The sequence below is a fragment of the Halichoerus grypus genome, chromosome 11, assembly GCF_964656455.1.
Source record: "Halichoerus grypus chromosome 11, mHalGry1.hap1.1, whole genome shotgun sequence".
Lineage (NCBI taxonomy): Eukaryota > Metazoa > Chordata > Mammalia > Carnivora > Phocidae > Halichoerus > Halichoerus grypus.
Window position 1 is genome coordinate 110875471 of NC_135722.1, and position 21077 is coordinate 110896547.

At 47.8% G+C, this 21077-nt stretch overlaps 1 protein-coding gene across 1 annotated transcript in view; it reads left to right on the top strand.

Annotated features, from left to right (window-relative positions):
• The first annotated feature begins 1085 nt into the window (after positions 1–1085).
• Positions 1086–21077, top strand: part of TMEM123 (transmembrane protein 123) — a 58433-nt gene continuing 38441 nt past the window's right edge. The window contains exons 1-2 of the mRNA XM_036068510.2: positions 1086–1329; positions 6213–6269. Coding sequence (XP_035924403.1) covers positions 1230–1329; positions 6213–6269 — 157 coding nt within the window. The 5' untranslated portion in view covers positions 1086–1229. The remainder of the gene's footprint in view (positions 1330–6212; positions 6270–21077) is intronic.

The following is a 21077-nucleotide window of genomic DNA, read 5'->3' on the forward strand; positions in this document are numbered from 1 at the left end:
GGGCCTCCGCGCCGTACCTGCTACCACGCCCGCGCCCCCTGCCCCCGCACTCCTCTCTTTCCGCAGAGCGCATCTTTATCCCGACGTGCAGGGCACGGGGGCAAGACGATGAGCTACAACGTGGGGTACAGGTGCCCCTGCCCGAGAGGAGATCGTTCCTGGGAAACTGAGCCGGGGTCAGGGACCGGTCTCCCCGCTTCCCCACAGTTCCCCTTCCCACGCTTTTAGGGAAAGACCTACACGAGCACCCTGCGGCTTTTCCCCTAAAAGCAAACTCCTCTTGGAATCTGTCGGGAAAACACGCAGTACCGCAGGTCTCTCCTGAAAGCCACGTGGCGGAAGGCGGACTCTCGCAAAGAGGGGCCCACGCGTGCAGAGGTCACGGCTGCGGCATGCGTGCATGTGAACGACCCCCGGCCCAACTCAGGCGGGGTCACCGAGAAGAAGGCTCCCACGGCCCACCACCCCTGCGGGACTCCCGCCCCCCGGAGTTCCGCTCCTCCCAGCCCGGGCCCCACCCGAGTCGATCAAAGACTTCCTTCCGGGCCCAGCGAAGCCCAGCACGCCCGCGGTCCCGAGAGGCCCGGCGGCCGCCTTGCTCCGCGACTGCAGAACGGCCGCTTCCGAGAAGAAAGGAAACCGCGCGAGCGCCGGGGGCAGGGGAGTCCGCAAGCGGAGCCTCGCGGGCCCCGCCCCCAGCCGGCCCCGCCAAGCCCCGCCCCGCGCCGGCCCCGCCCCACCGCCCCCGCCCCGCCCCACCGCCCCCGCCAAGCCCCGCCCCGCGCGCCGGCCCCGCCCCACCGCCCCAGCCAAGTCCCGCTCCCGCGCGCCGGCCCCGCCCCACCGCCCCACCCAAGCCCCGCCCCGCGCGCCGGCCCCGCCCCACCGCCCCCGCCAAGTCCCGCTCCCGCGCGCCGGCCCCGCCCCACCGCCCCACCCAAGCCCCGCCCCGCGCGCCGGCCCCGCCCCACCGGCCCAGCCAAGTCCCGCTCCCGCATGCCGGCCCCGGCCCGCCACCCCAGTCAAGCCCCGCCCTCCGCCCCGCCCCCGCCGCCCCGGCCCCGCCCCGGCCCGAGCCCCAGCGCGGCTCCCGCGCCCTATTTGGGCATTTGGGGGGCCGGCGGCGGGAGGCGACGCGGAGCCGGGGCCCGTGCGCAGAGGGGCCGCCCTGTGGCGCCGCGGACGCTCGGTCGGGAGCCGCGAGGCAGCCGCGTCCTGCCCTCGGAACAATGGGAGTCGGCGCGCGCGGCGTCTGGGCCGCGCTGATCCTGGGCGCGCTGCTGGTGCTGGCGCTGCTGAAGGCCGCCGTGGACAGCCCGGGCCTGGGCGGTAGGTGGCGGCGGGGGCGCCAGCGCGGGCCCCGCAGGTGGGGGCCGGGGGCGCGGAAAGTTGTGCGCGCCTCAGGCGGCGCGCGTGGGGCGGGCCCGGGGAGACTGAGGCTCGGGCCGGCCCCCGTCCCTGCCCCACGCCGCGGCCGTCCCCTCCGGGTTTCTGCCAGCGAGCTCGCAGGTCCGGCGGAGCGCGCCTCACCTGTTGAGTGACCCTCCGGCGGAGGGCGCAGGCTCGTGGTTTCCCCCTCCTGACGGCCGTGCCCCAGGCCCCCTTCTGTAAACTGGCCGGGTGGGCCCCCGCGCGTCCGCGACGGACTGAGTGGTCTCGGACCAACGCTCTCTAGCCCCGAGGCCCCCACACGCTGAAAGGGGGGACTGTGGGGAGCGCGCGCTGCTCCCGGGGCGCGCGCCCCCGCCCCGCGCCATGGGCACCTGCCGCGGCGCGCACCTGCGGCGCAGTCCTCGGGCCCCCGCTGCCTGGTGCGCGCCCCCGGCGCGGTCGGTGCGCTCAACACCGTGATGCCGTCCGTGGGGCGGGGGGCGGGGGGGCTGGGGACTTTAAAAACCCTTTAGGGGAGAGGCCGGGAAGCCGAGGTTTGCTGTAAATTCCCTTTTCCTTTGGTCAGCTATTGTAGCAGTGGGTCACTGGGTAATGGCGGGTAAACTAGGGTAGGTTGTTTTAAGTGACCCAAGTTTTCCGTAGTTTTAAGTTCTGTCCATCGGCTGTTTGTTTAGCCTGAGATTAGTTTTATCCAGGAAAAGATAAAGATGTCAGTTCAGGCACAACACCTGCTTTGGCTAGAATAATCTGGCTGAGTTCGACAATAACAATTTTCGTTTGTTTTGCTGATTTTTTTGTTTCCTTTGCTGAATTGTGCATGTCACAAGCCGGCTTTGCAGACCTGATTCTGAGATTATTTAAGGAAACAATGATCAGTAAATCACACCCATCATATTTTCAATATTATGAGATGTTTCACTGTAAGGTGAACAATCTGGACCGAATCAGTCTATTTTGGTGCTAATTTTATACCAATACTTATAGAAGGTCTCCCTTCTTTTATTTGTTATTTTGTGAAAGTAAACCTTATTGTTTCTCTGATGAATTACTGATTAGAGAAACTAAGTATCCTTGCTTTACTTTTTTTTGCCCTAATAACAGATTTGGGGGGGGCGCTATTTTAATACTGTTTGTTCTGTTTATTACTTAAAGTCTCTCTAGAGGCTAGTGCTATTTGGAAGTCTTGGAATGAAGGCTCTCCTAGAGGAGAGCCTTCATTTCATGAACGAGTATAATGAACATGAGCTGGAAAGCATTTCTACAGACTCTAATGTCACTTTGAAATTAGAGTAAAAGAAGGTTCTATAGAGAATTTCTCAAAACAAGTGTCATTATGAAATCCAGTAGTTTTTAACAATCATCCTAGAGCTTAGACAGTATATTTTACTAGGCACTTTTCCTGTGTACTCCCCATTATGCTAATTGAGGCCCATACATCATCCCATTGGATCCTCACGGTATTATTCCCATTTTATAAATAGAAAAAAACTGAGGCTTAGAAATTGCCTAACTTATTCAAAGTAAAACAGCTAATACCTGTTTGATTTCAGAAATTAAAAATCCCAACTCTTAATTCACCATTTTGCCACTAAGTCACTTTAGGTGGTGTTGGCTGTTCAAGTCGATAATGCTTAAATGTACAATCTGCTATAGTCCACGATATTGTAGAAGATAAAAACATGGAAATTCTTTTTTTAAAATATCCTGCATAGTCTCCTTTGTAGTTTCATAAACACCGTCAGTTGGAGGGAGGGGTGGGGGAGGCAATGAGCAAGTTAGCAAAGCTGCCAATAGTGGTCGTGCGTGGCAGGGGGAGGCCGTTCATCAGGACTCTTGGTGGCAAGTGCCAAACCCACCTTGAACAGCCCTAGTGGAAAGCAGGGACTTTACTGAGCCTTTAGCACAGAAGTCCAAAGTGGCTTCAGAAATGTAGTATTCAAGAGTTCAAATACGTTGCCAGGAGAAGGCCACTTCTGGCTCTCTTGATTACATCTGTCAACTCTCAGGTGAGCCAAGCCGAGCTGTAGTTCAAGTGTTGTCGGCCTGGGGTGGGGGTCAGGGCCTATCTAAAGTGAGTTTCCTGCACCAGACACCACCGTAATGGGCAGCCAGTAAGGAGAGTGAATTAATCCTTACTGAGTCCGTGCCTCTTCATGAATGTAACTTTCTTTTCTTCCATTCAGCACATGGGTCTATGTTAATACTTGGTCTCTGTCAAGTAAAGCATCAGCCTCTTGGTAGTTAGATGGCCGCGGTGTTCCTTGTCTCCTAGGATACAAAACCAGTACATACCCGCAGTAGGTGCGTCATAAGTAATTGAGTCGAGAAAGGAGAAGGGTCCTAGAGCTGCAAAGACCATCTGCTTTTGTCTCCTTTTTTAAGACAACAAGGTTGCTGGGACATGATGCGTCGTAGGAGTGACAAGAGTGGGGAGACAGAAGGAGGGGGCTCCTGCTGTGGTCCAGGCAGAAGGCAGCGGCCTGTCATAAGTGCACGGAGTCCTTCTCTGGGGGGGGGGGTGTGAAACTGAAATCACCTGCTAATGGACTGGAGGAGGGAGTGGGGAAGAGGGACGAACGGAGGCTGACCTCTTGGTGTGGGGTTGAACAGCTGGTAACCCAGCAGCGGAGAGGCCCGGGGACAAGCAGGTTTGCAGTAGAAAATCCGCACTTCCTCCTGGCGCTCCTGCGAACAGGCTTCGCAGTCAAACAGCCTGGTCCAAATCCAGGCTCTGCCACTTCCTAGCTGGGTGGCCTTCTGTGGGCCTCACTTCCTGCCACTGCAAAATGGTCTTCGCGTCCCAGAATTGTCGGCAGAGCTGGGTGACCTAGTGAAGTGACATGCTCCCCAGGAGGCCTGGCATGGAGGACGCTCTTCGCGATATTGGCAAGTATTTGATACCAGCTGCTAAATACGGCTGAGGCGGTGCAGGACGCTGGTGCACTGACTTGTTTTAACTGAGAGTCACTGCTTCATCAGTCCCTGAAGCCTGCCTTAGTCTGCGGCATGACTGGTCTTTCTCACTCTGCGGAGACTAGTCTACTGACCTTGATCTTTTTCAGGTTTAATCTTTTTTTTTTTTTAAGATTTTATTTATTTATTTGAGAGAGAGAAAATGAGAGACAGCACGAGAGGGAAGAGGGTCAGAGGGAGAAGCATACTCCCCGCTGAGCAGGGAGCCCAATGTGGGACTCGATCCCGGGACTCCAGGATCATGACCTGAGCCAAAGGCAGTCGCTTAACCAACTGAGCCACCCAGGCGCCCCTTTCAGGTTTAATCTTCACATCACATCCTACTATGATAAATGGAATAGTTGCATTAAGAGGAAGACATTTGCACAGACAGTAAAGATAGATCCTTCAAAGTTGTTTTGCTTACTTTGTACTTTGAGGGGTTTTTTGGCTGGGGAGTGTTACCTTTGTCAATAATACACCTGCTCTCTTCTCGTGTGGTATATTATATTTAATATCCCATTATACAAAGACCCAGGTTGAATAAACCACTCTGACAAGGGACATAGAATTCTTCTAAAGTTTTTCCAAATCTTAAGGTACTAGTAAAAATTAAAAGAATCATACTTCTATGAGAAGTCTTACAATTAAAAATGAAAATCCTAAGGGGCTAATATCCAAAATATATAAAGAATTTATACAAACTCAACACCAAAAAAAAAAAATACAATTAAAAAATGGTCAGAGGACCCGAATAGACATTTTTCTAAAGAGGACATACAAATGGCCAGTAGACACATGAAAAGATGCTCAGCATCACTGATCATCAGGGAAATGCAGATCACAACCACAAGGAAATACCACTTCATGCTTGTTAGAATGGTGAGAATAAAGACAAGAAACAACGGGTGTTGGCGAGGATGCGGAGAAAGGGGAACCCTCACGCACAGTTTGTGGGAACGCAAGCTGGTGCAGCCGCTCTGGAGAATAGTATGGAGGTTCCTCAAAAAGTTAAAAATAGAGCTGCCATATGATCCAGCAGTTCCACCTCTGGATGTCTATTCAGAGAAAATGAAGACAGTTATTTGAAAAGATAGATGCAGCCCTATGTTTATTGCAGCATTATTTACAACAGCTCAATGATGGAAGCAGCCCAAGTGTCCCTCGGTGGATGAGTGGATAAAGATGGGGGTGGGTAATGGAATATCACTCAGCCATAAAAAAACGAGATTTTGCCATTTGCAGCAACATGGATCGAGCTAGACAGCATTATTCTATGTGAAATAAGTCAGTCAGAGAAAAACAAATACTGTATGATTTCACTTGTATGTGGAATTTAAGAAACAAATGAACAAAGAAAAAAAGACAAAGAAACAAACTCTAAAATAGAGAACAAACTGGTGGTTGCCCGAGGGGAAGTGGGGAAAAAAGAGAAAATCCTACCCGCTTCGTCTTCTCTCCATGGTATGAAGTTAGGGGTCTTGGTGGTGTGAGACCCAAGGGTGCCCTTGCATCAAAAGGGCCCCTCCCAGGTGGCCCAGTCCTCTCGGAGGAACAGAAAGTGGCTTCTCTCACCAATCTCTGTGTCCCCGTGTAAGTGAATGAACTTTGCAGGAGCTGGTGCATAGTGAGTGGGATGTAAGCGTTTGTTACCTAAGCCAAATGTTTTCTGTGTTGAAAACCCCAGTAATCCAGTCCTAGATTTCCTGGCAGGTCAGGTGTGTTTCGTAGCCGTAACGGGGAAGGAGAGCTTCTCGGGGGATGTCTGCCTCCCGCACATCACCGCAACCTGTCGCCGGTGTTCTTACATCAGTGTTAAATGCTTTTTCATCACGGGATGTTTTTTCTTTTTTTTTTTTATTTTATAGGATCTCTAAACACACAGAATTTGGTGCCTTCAGGAAACCACAGTGCTAACCCAACAGGTGAGTTTAAAGAGGTTCAAGCAGTGGGTTTTCGGCCATCTAGGAGGCAGAAGGTAGGTTTGAAGCCCGAGCCACAGGTCCCCGAATCCTCTGGGTCTCTGAGGGCACCAGCGTGGAAGGGTCCAGGAACCACGCTGGTGTCCCCAGGGCCAGCAGTCAGCCGGTCAGCGAGGTTTCGGTTCATTTCCTTCTCCCGGTCCTCATTCCTCAGCGCAGACTGAGGTGCGAACTAGACGAGGGCGCCCAGACCTGTCACTAGCCCCGCTGGTCGGCTCCCATTCAGTGGTACTTACCGAGCGTCCGCGGCACGCTGAGACGGTGTAGGGGCTGAGGGCACAAACTCGTCCCAGACCTGGCCTCTAGCAGTCGTGGTGGGGTTTTTAGTTTCATTTCATTGTGGGAAAATACACACAACATGACACGTAGGCTGGTAACCACTGTGAGCGCACCGCTGAGCCCCGTTGGGGAGTCTCCGCGCTCTGCCCGCCTCACGCTCTCCCTGCCGTCCCTGCCTTTCCTACTGGCTTCTGGCCGAACAGAGCATATTCTTCTATTTCAGCTTTAGTCATTCCACAGGAAAAGTTTTCATTTGGGGAAGAAAGACTAGCTAGGTTGCCGCGAAATGTAATCATGATTATTGCTGGGCGTGTGTAGGACCTGGTTTGTTTGTTTTGTTTTTTAATATCTTATTAGATTATTAAGTGTCTTTTCCTGAGAGCCTGCAATGTTTAAGAAACTTCTCGTACATTTGCTCGTCGCGCAGTGCGGAACTGGGGATGGTTCCGTGTGACACAGGAGGGAGCTGAACATCAGCGGGTTAACCAACCTGCCCAGGGTCACACAGCACATTCGGGATTTGAAGCTCCCTTCCTCGGACCTAAACCTGTGCCCCCTCACCACATTTCCTGCAACTGCGGTGTGGTCTTACCTTTGAAATACCACCGCTCACAGTTGTGAACTGTTATTAAAGCTCAGCGCCGTACGCTGAGGACACCTCCGGGGTCCGTGGGGTGTTGCACCCGCCCCTTCTAGCGCAGGGAAATTCACGGAGAACAAAAGAAAGCCTTGCCTCACAGCATTTTTCTAAAGACAGCAGATAATGCAGCTGTTACAGCAACGATGTGTTGCTCGGTGTGTAACACTTCCCGTAACCGTTATAATATTCTTCGCAGATCGTCTTTGATCTTGAAAAGCCTTATGTAACATGTTGAATTTGTGTATTTTTGTAGGATGTGATGCTTACTATTTTGTCTTTTGTGGTAACATAGACCCTTCTAATTGTGGAAACTGATTTTGAACATTACCAATTTCTCTGGTGCTGTTGACCTAACACGGTTTATTGGGCATCAATTCCAAAAGGAGAGTAACATTTTTCCTTGGCAGACTGCTGTGTCGTGTGCCGCAGGCTCCTGGGGCACGTGGGCACGTGGGCACGGCCAGCGCTGTGGCCTGCAGCATGGGCGCCCGTCGCTGTCACACGGCTCGCCACATCGGGGTTGGCACTCCTCCCTTCTCTGTTGGGTTTTAGTCTCATCTGAGTTCCTGGGGAGTGGCTTCCATGATTTATTCATCCCAACGCTGTGCCTGGTCCCCAGGACGTAACGCACACACGTTGGTTGACCTGAGCCATGGCACCAAATGCATATTTTGTAACTCCTACCTTATCAAAGAGCCGCTGTACGGGGTCTGCAGACATGACTGGTCCGTGCTCCAGGGTGATCCTTTATTACAGCTGTTTTGTCATTTTTCGCGGAGTGGGATGGATACTTGAGGTCAGAGAAGCCGGAGTTGAGGTCACTCTCCGTTATATGGAAGGGTTGTATTTCCTTATATGCCCTAGTCATTATCTGGGGATAGCCATAGCTTTGACATTCTTTTCTGCAGGGTCTTACTGAGTTTTAGTAATTCTACAGAAAAGTTTTCATTTGAGGGGGGTGGACAAAAAGACTACACAGATTACCCAAAATGTAATAATGATTATTGTTGGGTAGTTATGGGAGGATTTTTTTAAAAAATGTATTGTAGTAGATCATTTGCACATTTTCAGCTTATAGAGAAAATAATTTTCCCCATTTTAGATATAGTCAGAGGGCTTCTATTTTAGGGTCTGTGGATGGATGAATTTATTCTTTATAGTGTAAGGAGGTCACATGCCCAGATTATTTTTCATAACAGGTTTGGGCAAAGCTACAAGGGAATGTGACATGGTTCAGAATTGACAGCGTTTCTCATCAGTGGCCAGACCGTAGCTCAGTGTCACCCAGGATACACCTTCCCCTTGACCACTTATCACTGATGTTCCCCGAAAAGAGGAACCCGAGAGCTGCCAGGGACCCCCTTCCAGGTTGAAGCTCTCTCCTTGGGCATAATTTGTACCGAGCCAGTTTCAGAGCCGTCCGTCCCGATGTGGCGCGTGCGGAATTGGCTGTGCGCCACAGAGCCTTGGTCCAGTCATGTCGGCGTCTCTAGTTGGCGTGGTTTTATCCACAGACGTGGTTGTCCTAGTGAGTGTGTGACATACTGAGATCTGTAGGAAATACATATTGGGTCATTCGAATGGCCGAAATCTATTCCCCGAAAGTATTTGGTCTTCCTCCGTGGTTCCTGGCCTACAGCTCCTAAAACCCAAGGAGTTTCCGAAGGTAAGAGTGATCAGGGTGTCTTTTGTTACACTAACGAGGTGATTTTAGGACCCCGCCCGAAGGTGGGGCTGGACGACCACGTGGCTAACTGGTTGGAGCTTTCCGTCTCCCCCCACCCCCTGCAAACTGTGGGAGGGGAGGGGGCTGGAGGTTCAGGGAGCCGATGGCTGATGACTTAGGCATGACTATGTGATGAAGCCTCCATAGAAACCCACAAAGCGTGGGTTGGGAGTTTCCCGGTGTGTGAACCGGTAGAGGTTCAGGGAGAGCGGCCCCGGGGAGGGCCCGGGAGCTCCGTCCTTCCCACCCTCCCGACCTGGTCCCGAGTGTTTCTGCCCCAGCTGCTGCTTCCTGAGTTCTGTGAGCCGCTCTAGCAAAGGAGAAGAACCCGAGGAAGAGGTCACTGGAGCCTCCACACTGCAGTGGGTGAAGCTCAGCCTGCGTCCTGTGACGGGGGCCAGGGTGCTCTCGGGGGACGGCCCTCACCCATGGGATCCCACGCTGTCTCAGGCGGGTGAGTCAGAACAGTCCTCAGACACGCTGGTGTCCCAGGAATTGCTTGGTGGACGTCGGGTTTGGGAACCCCGGTTTAGTATGACACCAAATCTCACTGCGTTTTGGTTTGCTTTCCTTTGTTGACTAACGAAGGTGAGCTCCTTCTCCCATCTTGGGGAGATGTCCGTTCAAATCCTTTGCCCATTGTTTAATTAGGCTGTCATTTTATTAGCTTGTCTGTACCTTCTTAATTTTTATGATGATGAAAATAGTGTATAGTTCCTGTGGAAATTTTGGAAAAGTATTTTTTTAAATCATTCAGATTACTCCCACCAAGTGTTTTTAGGTTTTTTTAAACTCCAAACTTAATTACATGGGCACTGTTTCTTAAAAAGGGAACTAAGACTCTCCTGCAAAACGTTTCACTGCAGTTACAGCCTAGGAGGTGAAAACAGCTAGTTGAAAAGTGACAGTTTTACTCCATCACCTGTTGGGTATGAGCTGCTTTGACTGCTTTCCCTCCACAGCGAATGTAATTCCCTAGCTTTTCATGTTCCCCCCACCCACCCAAGATGTGGATCCTGTTTCATTTCAGGGAAGATAGAAAAATTATTGCTTTGCTTTTAAGTGGCCTTGGGCAAGTTACTTAACCTTCTGGTGCCTCAGTTCCTTCTATTTAAAAAGCTGATAAAATGCAAGTGTCTAGTGGGATAAATGAGGTAGCATGTAAAGCACCTGCCGTTAAGTGGCACCTGGCACAAGCTAGAATCTGAATGTGTCCCTCTTGCTCTCTGGCCGCGATGACGTTTTCTTTACTCCCTCCTTTGTCCGCCTTCGCTGCCACGGTGCCTTTGCATATTCTGTTCTGGGTCCCGAAGAGCTCGGCCCCCCCGCCGCCCCTTTACCTGGTAACACCCCTTCAGCTTTCCGATCGTGCACAAGCTTCCCTTCCTCATCGGGGAATAGTCTCCAGCCTCCAGCTCCAGGCCCTCAGCGGACCCCATCTGTCTGAGGGGGCAAGTGGGCCTCCCCAGCCCACAGGTCAGCTCATTCACGGGCAGTGCCGACGTCGGCCACCGCGTCCCCAGTGCTCAGCACCAGACCGCACATACATTTCTGTTGAAACAAGGAGAAACATGCTCTGGGAGGAGGAAACCAGTTTTTACGCCTGGTACCGCAGCCTCACCTGGGGGACTAGCTGGGAGCTCCTTTGTCAAGGTGACCCACGCCATGCGCTCCACAGTTAGGAAGAACGGGGCTTCAGTGGTAATGGGGGAGTTGCCACGTTGTGCTACTAAGTTCCAGCACAACGCTGTTTGCTTTGCTTATGTTCTGATCAAGTCTCGGAGCAGGCCCTGATGGGATGTGCAGGGAAGGGGGTAGACCGGGCCATTCAGATCCCAGAGGATAGCAGGGACCTGGCCTGGCTCGCCAGGGCCCTGCTGCGGTCAGTCTTCCAGCTGAGCTGGAGGTCCCGGGGTCAGGACGGGGACCTTGTGGCAAGGCAGGACCATCTGAGCTCTGCCCAGACGTGAGGGAGCATCGTGAAGGTGCTGTGGGGAATGGGGGTTTGGGAGGGGAGGGGACAAGGTTGCTGGAGCCCCTCAGGGGGTTTGGATTGGATAGCAGTGTGGTGGGAAGCCCCTGCGGGATCTTAAACAAAGCCGCCTGAATGGCTAACAGCCCGGGGCGGTGGCGGCTGGAGCAGCAGGTGTGGAGGGCACACGGGCAGCTGGGTATTGGGGTTGGGCTCAAGGGGCTTCTTGGCCCTGTCAAAACCAGACACCTGTTCCCCGCAGGCCTGGGGGATAATTACAGGTGGAGAAGTGAAGCCTGAGAACAGCCGAGCGATGACCGCAGGCTGGAGGGCCGGGCAGGCGGAGTCCGGGAGGGAGGGCCGAGAATGGCAATGAGGTCGAGTCGGGTGTGGAGGGGACGCCCCTGTACTGCGCTTCCTCGAGTGGGAGACAGATGCGGGGTGACGGTGGAAGCTGTTTGAACTCGGTCGGTGACCCGGTTATTAAAGACATTTCTTGCAGGATAAATCTTAGAAGTGGTCATCTTTTAGTTCCACTATTCCATTTTTATTTTTAAAATTATAAAGCCTTAAAACTGGAAGAAGTCTTAAAGCCATGTTTTTCAAGTTTCTTAGCACATTAGAATTGCCTGGAACATAAAAAACACCGGTCTGGGTCCCACCTAAAATCTGAGTGGGGAGGAGGAAGCCTAGAACGTGCCCGGGGTTCCGCGTGGAGCTGAGGCTGAGAGTCGTGACCTCGGGGTGGGCTGGAGGCTGGGGGCGCAGGTGCTTCCCAGCAGCCCGAGCAGAGTCGGCGCTGGAGGTTAGCTTTTACAAACATTTCTAGCAAACACAACGACAACAACACATTTCTAACTTCTTTGGAAAAGAAGTATAAAATCTTGCGTGGTGGGTTAGGCAGAAAATCCAGTGATCCTCACGCTGGGCTGCACCCCCCACGAGGTCGGGAGGTGGACAGGACACGGGGGAATGGAATAGCGGTGACGCTAGTAGTCGGAGGATTTCGTTACTTTGATTAACATTGTTTAGATTTGATAAGAGCCCTGTAGTTACCAAGAAAGGATAGGGACTAACTTTCCAAAAATGGACAAATTCTTTAAGTTGTGTAACCAGAAGAATGATTTACATGAAAAGCTGTACAGAATAGTTGAAGCCCATTCTAGGTTTTTTCTGTTTATATCAATCTTAACACATGTTCTTCACAATTGTTCTTGTTTGCATTGTGAAAATTTCCTATTAAAGCAGTCATCCCAAGTTAATTAATCCCTGTTAACTCTGTTTACCTCACAGTGTGGTAAAAAAGAGAAAAGCAGCAGTGACTTGACGGATGATGGAATCATTAATGTGAATCATTTATGACTTTCTCCAGAGAAAACAAGCTTAAAACTTTGTCGAAAGACTACTCTGGTGGCTTTCACCATAAAGGTGCGCATATTGAGATTGCCTATTTTACATAGAGACATGAGGACCCTCTTTTTTAAACAATCGTAACGCCAATGTTACACTTAAAAGTTCATTTTTTTTACGGTTTTAATGAGGAATAATTGACATACGGCATTGTGTGAGTTCAAGCTGTGAGCATAACGATCTGACTTACACTGTGAAGTGATGGCCACAGTAAGTTTAGTTAACGCCCATCCCCTCAGAGATAGAAAAAAAAAAAAAACCCAGAAAACAAAACAAAAAGAAAAAAATGCTTTTTTTGTTCTTATGATGAGAACTTGGGAGGGTTTACTCTGACTTTGCTGCGTCATGCGGTGGTGGTAACCCCAGGTACCACGTTGTGCATCACACCCCTGGTCCTCACACCTGGACATTGGTTCCTTGTGCACACCTCTTCACTTCCCCTCCCCTGCACCTGCCCTGGCGGCCCCAAAGCTGTTTCTTTTTCTCTGAGCTTGGCTGGTTTCTTTGTTTTAAATTCCACATGTAAGTGAGATCATGGAGTATCTGTCTGTTTCTGACTTAGTTTGCTTAAAGTGATGCCCTCAAGGGCCATTCACGTTGTTGAAAATGGTGGTGTTTCGTCCTTTTTGGTGGTTGTATAATACTCCGTTGTGTAAAATCAGAACTTCCTAACCCATTCATCCACTGATGGGCGTACGGGTCGCTTCCATGTCTATCTGGCCATTGTAGATAATGCTGCAAAAACATGGGGCTGCAGGTATCTCTTAGAGACTGTGATCTCGTGTCCTTTGGATGAACACCCGGAAGTGGAGCTGTTGGAGCTCATGGTATTTCCGTTCTTCACTTTTGTGAGGAATCTCCATCCTGTTGTCTCCAACGACTGCACCACTTTAACAGTTCTTCCAGCAGCGCTCAAGATTCCCTTTTATCCACATTGGCGGCAGCATTTATCTCCTGTCTTTCTGATCTTACCTATTCTAACAAGTATGAGAGGACACCTCATCACGGTTTTGATGTGCATTTTATTTTTACTGGATGATGGTGAGCATCCTTTAATGTACTTGTTGACCATTTGTATATCTGCTTTGGAAAAATGTCTGTTTAGGTGCTTGGCGCATTTTAATTGGATTAACGACATTTTGCTGTCGAGTTGTAGGAGTTCTTTATCTTTTTAAAACTGTAGTTCACATGAAACTTAGCTTCAGGTGTACAACAGAGTGATTTGACATTTATATACATTACAGATTGCTCGCCACAATAAGTCTGGTTACCATCTGCCATCAGTTATTACATTATTGACTGTACTCCCTGTGTTGTACTTTAAATCCCTGTGACTTCTTTATTTTATAGCTGGAAGTTTGTACCTCTTAATCCCCTTCACCTGTTTTACCCATCTTCCCAGCCTCCACCCTGCCGGCAACCATGAGTTTGTTCTTGCATTTGAGTCTCTTTTGTTTCTTTTTTTAGATTCCACATATAAGTGAGATCATAAGGTATTTCATTTCTCTTTCTATGACTTATTTATTTGGCATAATACCACTAAGTCCATCCATATAGTTGCAGATGGCAAGATTTCATTCTTTATGGTGAAGTAGTATTCCATTGTACAATCCATGCTCATTATATATTCTTTATCCATTGATCTGTTGATGGACACACAGGTTGCTTCCATATCTTGGCTGTTGGAAATAATGCTGCAGTAAACATAAGGATGCTGTACCTTTTCAAATTATGGTTTGCATTTTCTTCAGATAAATACCTGTAAGTGGAATTACTAGATCATATGGTAGCTTTACTTTTTAATGTTGTGAGGAACCTCTGTACTGTTTTCTGTAGTGGCTGCCCCAATTTACATTCCTACTAACAGTGCATGAGGTTTGCTTTTCTCCATATCCCCACCAACACTTTTTATTTCTTTTTGGTAATAGCCATCCTGACAAGTATGAGGGGATAGCTCATTGTGGTTTTGATTGCATTCCCCTGATGATTAGTGATGTTGAGCATCTTTTCATGTGTTAGTTGGCCATTTGTATGTCTTCCTTGGGGGAAAAAGTTTATTCAGGTCTTCTGCCCATTTTTTATTCAGATTTTTTTGTGTTGAGTTGTAGGAATTCTTTATATGTTGGATATTAACCCCTTATCAGATAAATCATTTGCAAATGTCTTCTCCCATTCAATAGGTTTCTTCTTGTTTTGGTGATGGTTTTCTTTGCTGTGCAAAAGCTTTTTAGTTTGATGTAGTCACAATTGTTTATTTTTGCCTTTTTTATCCTTGCCTGGGGAGACAGGTACAGAAAATACTACTAAGACTACTGTCCACAAGTTTATGCCTCTGTTTTCTCTTGGGAGTTTTATGATCTCAGGTCTTATATTTAGGTCTTTAATCTAGCTTATTTTTGTGTATGGTGTAAGAAAGTGGTCCAGTTTCATTCTTCTGCATGTAGCTGTCCAGTTTTCCCAATACCATTTATTGAAGAGCTGTCTTTTCCCCATTGTATATTTTTGCCTACTTTATCTTAGATTAATTGACCATTTAAGCATGTGGTTTTTTTCTGGGCTCTGTGTTTGGTTCCACTGATCTATATGTCTGTCTTTATACAGTGCCATACTGTTTTGATTGCTATAGCTTTGTAGCATAGATTGAAATCTGAGTGTGATGCTTCCAGCTTTGTTGTTCTTAGGATTGCTTTGGCTTTTCAGGGTCTTCTGTGGTTCCCTACAAATTTTAGGATTATTCTACTTGATAGGGATTGCATTGAATCTGTGGATTGCTTTAGGCAGTATGAATATCTTAACAATGTGGGTATACATCAGAAAATTGCAGGTTTGGTTCCAGACGACTGCAATAAGGGGAGTCATGAATTTGATGGTTTCCCAGTGCATGTAAAGTTATGTTTACACAATACCCTAGTCTGTTAAGTGTGCAATAGAATTATGTCTTTAAAAATGTACATACCTTAATTTAGAAATACTTTATTACAAAAAAATGGTAACCATTATGAGCTTTCCAGAAGTTTTTATCACTGATTGCAGATCACCACAACAAATAAAATGAGACTGTTGTAACTATTGTGAGAATAACCAAAATGTGACAGACACAAAGTGAGCAAATGCTGTTGGAAAAATGGCATCAGTGGAATTGCTTGATGAAGTGGTATTGGCGCAACCTTCACTTTGTGAGGGAAAAAAAACCACCTCATTATCTGTGAAGCAGAGTAAAGTGAAGTGCAATAAAACGAGGTAAGCCGATATAAATTCTTCCGTTCCATGAGCATGGCGGATCTTTCCATTTATTTGTGTCATCTTCAGTTTCTTTCACCATTGTCTTACAGTTTTCAGAGTATAGTGATTTAGTTTACGTGATAATTTATTCTTTTTTATAAATAAGATTGTTTTATTTGATTTGTTTGTAACTAGTGTGTAGAAATGCAACCAATTCAGGAATATAAATTTTGTATCCTGCAACTTTATTGAATTCATTTATTTTAATATTTCTTGGATAGATTCTTTAGGATTTTCTATATATATAGTATCATGTCATCTGCGAAGAGTGAAAGTTTTACTTCTTCCTTACCACTTTGGATGCCTTTTATTTCTTACCTGATTGCTGTGGCAAGGATTTCCCTTACTATGTTGAATACAAGTGGTGAGAATGGACATCTTTATTTTGTTCCAGATTTTAAAGAAAAAGCTTTCAGCTTTTTACCATTCAGTGTAATGTTAGCTGTGGATCGGTCATATATGGCCAGTTGAGGTATGCTCCCCCATTACCACTTTGTTGAGAGTTTTTTTCATGAATGGATGTTGATTTTTGTTCAGTGCTTTTTCTGCATCCATGGAGATGATATTTTTGTCCATCATGTTGTTAATGTGTAGTGTATCACGTTGATTTGTAGATAGGGAAGCATCATGGCATCCCTACTTCGTTGTGGTGAATGATCCTTTTAATGTATTGTTGAACGCTGTTTGCTGACATTTTGTTGAGGATTTTTGCATCCATGTCCATCAGAGGTATTGGCCTGTAGTTCTCTGTTTTATTACTGTCTTTGGTTTTGGAATCAGGGTAATGCTGGCCTCGTTGAATGAATTTACAAACATTCCTTCCTTTTCAGTTTTTGGGAATAGTTTGAGTAGGGTAGGTATTAATTTCTCTTCAGATGTTTGGTAGAATCCCCTGTGAATCCACCTGGTCCTGGACTTTTGTTTGTTGAGAGTTTTTTGTTGCCAGTTCAACTTCTTTTCTAGTAATTGGTGTGTTCGAATTTTCCGTTTTTTTTCTGGTTCACTCTCAGAAGATGATATGTTTCTAGGAATTCATCCATTTCTTCTAGGTTGTCCAGTTTGTCGGCATAATTATTCATAGGAGTCTTTTCTTACCCCTTGTGTTTTCGTGCTGTCGGTTGTAACGTGTCCTGACTTTCTGATTTTGACTTCTCCCTTTACCTTGATGAATCTGGCTAAAGCTTTATCAATTTTATTTAGGTTTTCAAAAAATCACTCTTGGTTTCAATGATTTTTTTTTTATTGGCCTGTTTCTTTTTTCAGCTTCTTTAGGTATCCGTGTTGATTTGAAATTTCTCTTGTGTCTTGAAGTAGGCCTGTCTCACTGGAAGCTTCCCTCTTAGAACAGCTTTGGCTGTGCCACAGATTTGGGCATGTTTCCCTTTGGTTTGTCTCGAGGTGTTTTTTGACGGCGTCTTGGATTTCTTCCTTGACCTACTGGTTGTGGTCACATGTCGTTGAGCCTCCGGTGTGCCGTTTACAGCTCCAGTTTCCTTACTGGTGGCCTGTCTGATGATTGAGGTCAGTGGGGTTTGAAAGTCCCCTGCCATTGTCGCCGATTCCTCTTTATTTGGGTGCTCCTATCTCAGGTGCATAGATACTAAAACCATTACAGCCCCTTGTGGAATTGAAGCCTTTATCATTACGTAACACCTTTCTTTTGTTGTGTTTTCCTTTCAAAGTCTGTTTTGTGCGATGTGAGTATTGTTTCTCCAGCTTGTTTTTTATTTCCATTTGCAGGGAATACATTTTTTCCATCCCCACACTTTCAGTGTATGTGTGTGTGTGTGTGTGTGTGTCAGTGTATTGTTAAGTCTGAAGTGAGTCTCTGAAAGGCAGCCTGTGGATGAGTCTCTTCTCATCCCTTTGGTCACCCTGTCTTTGGACCAGAGCGTGTAGTCCATTTACATGTAAGGGAATTATTGATATGTATGCATTTATTGCCATTTGGTTGATTGCTTCCTGGTTTTTATAGTTCTTCCTTTCTTCTCTTGCTCTTCCCTTGTGATTCCATGGATTTCCTCAGTGTTTGGATTTCTTTTTCTTTAGTTTTTGTGAACAGGCCTACCTTGAAGGCACAGCGGTTTCAGTTCTAGACCACCACAATAAAGCAAGTTAAATTAATTTTTTGGTTTCCCAGTGCATTTCAAAGTTATGTTTACACTGTAGTCTGTTAAGTATATAATAGCATTATGTCTTAAAAAACTACATATCTTAATTTAAAAAGGCTTATTGGTTAAAAAATACTATCTGAGCTTGCAGTGAGTCATCACCTCTCCGCTGGTGGAGGGTCTTGCCTCAGTGCCGAGGGATGCTGACTGATTGGGGTGGGGGCAGCTGAAGGCTGGGGTGGCCATGGATTTATTAAAGTAAGAAGTTTTGCCACGTTGTTTGACTTTTTTTTCCATGAACAATTTGTGTGTTGTGCAGTGCCGTTAGATAGCTTTTTACACACAGTACACTTTTTAAAACTGGAGTCAGTCCTCCCAAAACCTTCTGTTGCTTTATCAACCAAGTTTATGTGATATTCTGAATTATTCTGAATGTAACATTCTGTAGTACTTTGTTGTCATTTCAACAATCTTCACAGCATCTTCACCAGGAGTTGATTCCATCTCAAGAAACCGCTTCCTTTGCTAAGAGGCAACTCCTCATCCGTTCAGATTTGATCACGAGATTGCAGCAGATCAGCCCCATCTTCAGGCTCCACTTCTGATCCCGGTTCTCTTGCTGTTTCCACCCTGTCTGCAGCGACTTCCTCCCCTGAGGTCCTGAACCCCTCAGAGTCATCCCTGAGGCTGGTAGTCCACTGCTGTAAAACCCTTTTTAATGATGATATTTTGACCACCTCCCATGGATCACAATATTCTTATTGGCATCTAGAATGGTGAATCCTTTTCAGAAGGTTTTCAGTTTACTACGCCCAGACACGTCAGAGGGATCACAGTCTCTGGCAGCTATAGCCTACTGAAATGTATTTCTTAAATAACAGGCTTGAAAGTAGAAATTCTGTCCTGCTCCATGGGGTGCAACATCATTGAACATCGATGCCGATGTCCAATGAGAACATCAGTCTCATTGGACATCGGCATCGGAGCTCTTGGGTGACGAGGTATGTTGTCAGTGAGCACTGAAAGTTTTTTAAAAGATTTTATTTTTAAGTAATCTTTACACCCAACATGGGGCTCAAACTTACAACCCGGTTTAGGAGACTTATGCTCTGCCAACGGAGAGAGCCACGTGCCCCCGCACTGATGTTTTTAAAGGAAACTATTTTTCTGAGCACAAGGTCTCAACAGTGGGCTTAAAATAATCCAATATGGCCTTTGGGCCTGTACCCCCATCTTCCAGTAATTCACCAAGATGACCAAGACAAAGGGAAAGAGGAGAGGCCTCTTAGAAAACATGGCGTTGTTCCTTTAGCCACGTACAAGTGAATCTTCAAGAAGGGGGATACTGTGGACATGGAAGGAATGGGTATTGTTCAAAAAGGAGCACCTCACAAGTCTTACCACGGTGAAACTGGAGGAGTCTACAGGGATAGCCAGCATGCTGTCGATGCCATTGCGAACAGGCAAGTTAAGGGCAAGATTCTTGCCAAGAGAACTAATGTACGTATTGAGCGGAGACAGCTTCCTGAAGCCTGTGAAGGGAAATGATCAGGAAAAAGGAGGCCAAAGAGCAAGGTGTTTGGGTTCAACAGAAACACCAGCCTGCTCCACCCTGAGAAGCACACTTGGCAAGAACCAGCGGAAAGGAGCCTGAGTTGCTGGAACCCATTCTCTATGAGGTCATGGCGTAATAGGTGTTAAAAAAAAAAAAAAAAATCCAGGACTATTAAAAAAATTTTAAAACTAGAAAATTAAAGGGGTACCTGGGTGGCTCAGTTGGTTAAGCATCCACCTTCGGCTCAGGTCATGATCCCGGGGTCCTGGGATCGAGCCCCGCATCGGGCTCCCTGCTCTGCGGGGAGTCTGCTTCTCCCTCTGCCTCTGCCCCTGCTGTGCTCACTCGCACTGTCTCTCTCAAATAAAATCTTAAAAAATAAAAAACTTAAAAATTACAGTGATGTAATAGTTGAGCTGCCATCCAGGCTTTGTTGTTCAATTTCTAGAGCACAGGCAGAGTAGATGGAGCATAATATTCAAGGGCTGGGGGGTTTTTCGAGCGGTACGTGAGCATTGGCCTCAGACGTAGCGTCTCCAGCTGCCTTACCCCTAACAAGAGCATCAGCCTGTCCTTTCCAGCTCCAAAGCCCGGCACTGACCTCTCTCCGGCTGGGAAAGTCCTGGATGGGGTCTGCAGTAAAGGCCATTTTGTCTCCACCGAAAATCTGTTTTGTTCAGTGTAGCTGCCTCCGTGAGTTATCTTAGGTAGATTCTCTGAGTAACTTGTGCAGCTTCGACATCAGCACTTGCTGCTTTGCCCACACGTGGTTGCGTGAAGATGGCTTCTTTCCCAAAACCTCATGAGCCCACCTCTTCCAGCCTTCAATTTCTGCAGCTTCCTCAGCTCTCAGACTCCGGATTAGATTTTGGCTTACGGGAGCGTTGTGGCTGGTTTGATCCTCCCTACAGACGCCTAGAACCTTCTCCGTGTCGACAATGAGGCAGCTTTGCTGACTTTCTCACTCATGTGCTCACTAGGGGGACACTTTTCACTTCTCTGTAGAACTCCTTTGCGTTCACAGTGTCACTGTTAGGCTGAAAGTTATCTTATGCCCGTCTCTGCTTTCAACATGCTTTCCTCACTAGGCTTAATCACTTCAAGCTTTGGATTTAAAGTGAGAACCTGAGGCCCTTCCTTCAACTTGAACACTTCAGAGCTGTTGGGGAGCAAGAATATCCTGTTGCCTCAAGGTCGTTCCAGCTGGACTGAGAAGCAAATGGACAGGAGACAGATTAACAGGAAATCACATTTAATAATGTATATATGAGGAGTCCACACGGGCAGGGAAATTGCAAAGACAGGCACAATGAGGTATATATATCATCCTGAACTAAGGAGAAAGGGGTAGAGGTCTGAGTCTTCAAAGGGAAGGAATGCAGTCCTCTGGAAGAAGGAAAAGTTTGCTGGGCCACACAAATGATGGGATGCAGAGAAGACTTGGAACAAACAGGCCTTGCTGGGTTCCTCCCTGTCCACCATCCCCCATTCATGCCAGCATGCAGCTGTGGTGACCACTCCCTTCCTGGAGTGGGCCCTCCATGTGGATTCTTATAGGCAGTTGTGGGGGAGGTCAAGAGCTTTTCCTGAATCTGCTGGGTCTTGATGGCTTTTAATTCAAAATTGTCTTCATGCCAAAGTGGCCGATCTTGGGGCGGCCTGCCCTGGGGCCCTGCAAGGCCATTGTAGGGTTATGAATTGGCCTAATTCCAATACTGTTGTGACTCAGGGAAGAGGGAGGCTTGAGGAGAGGGAGAGACAAGGACGGCTGGTCAG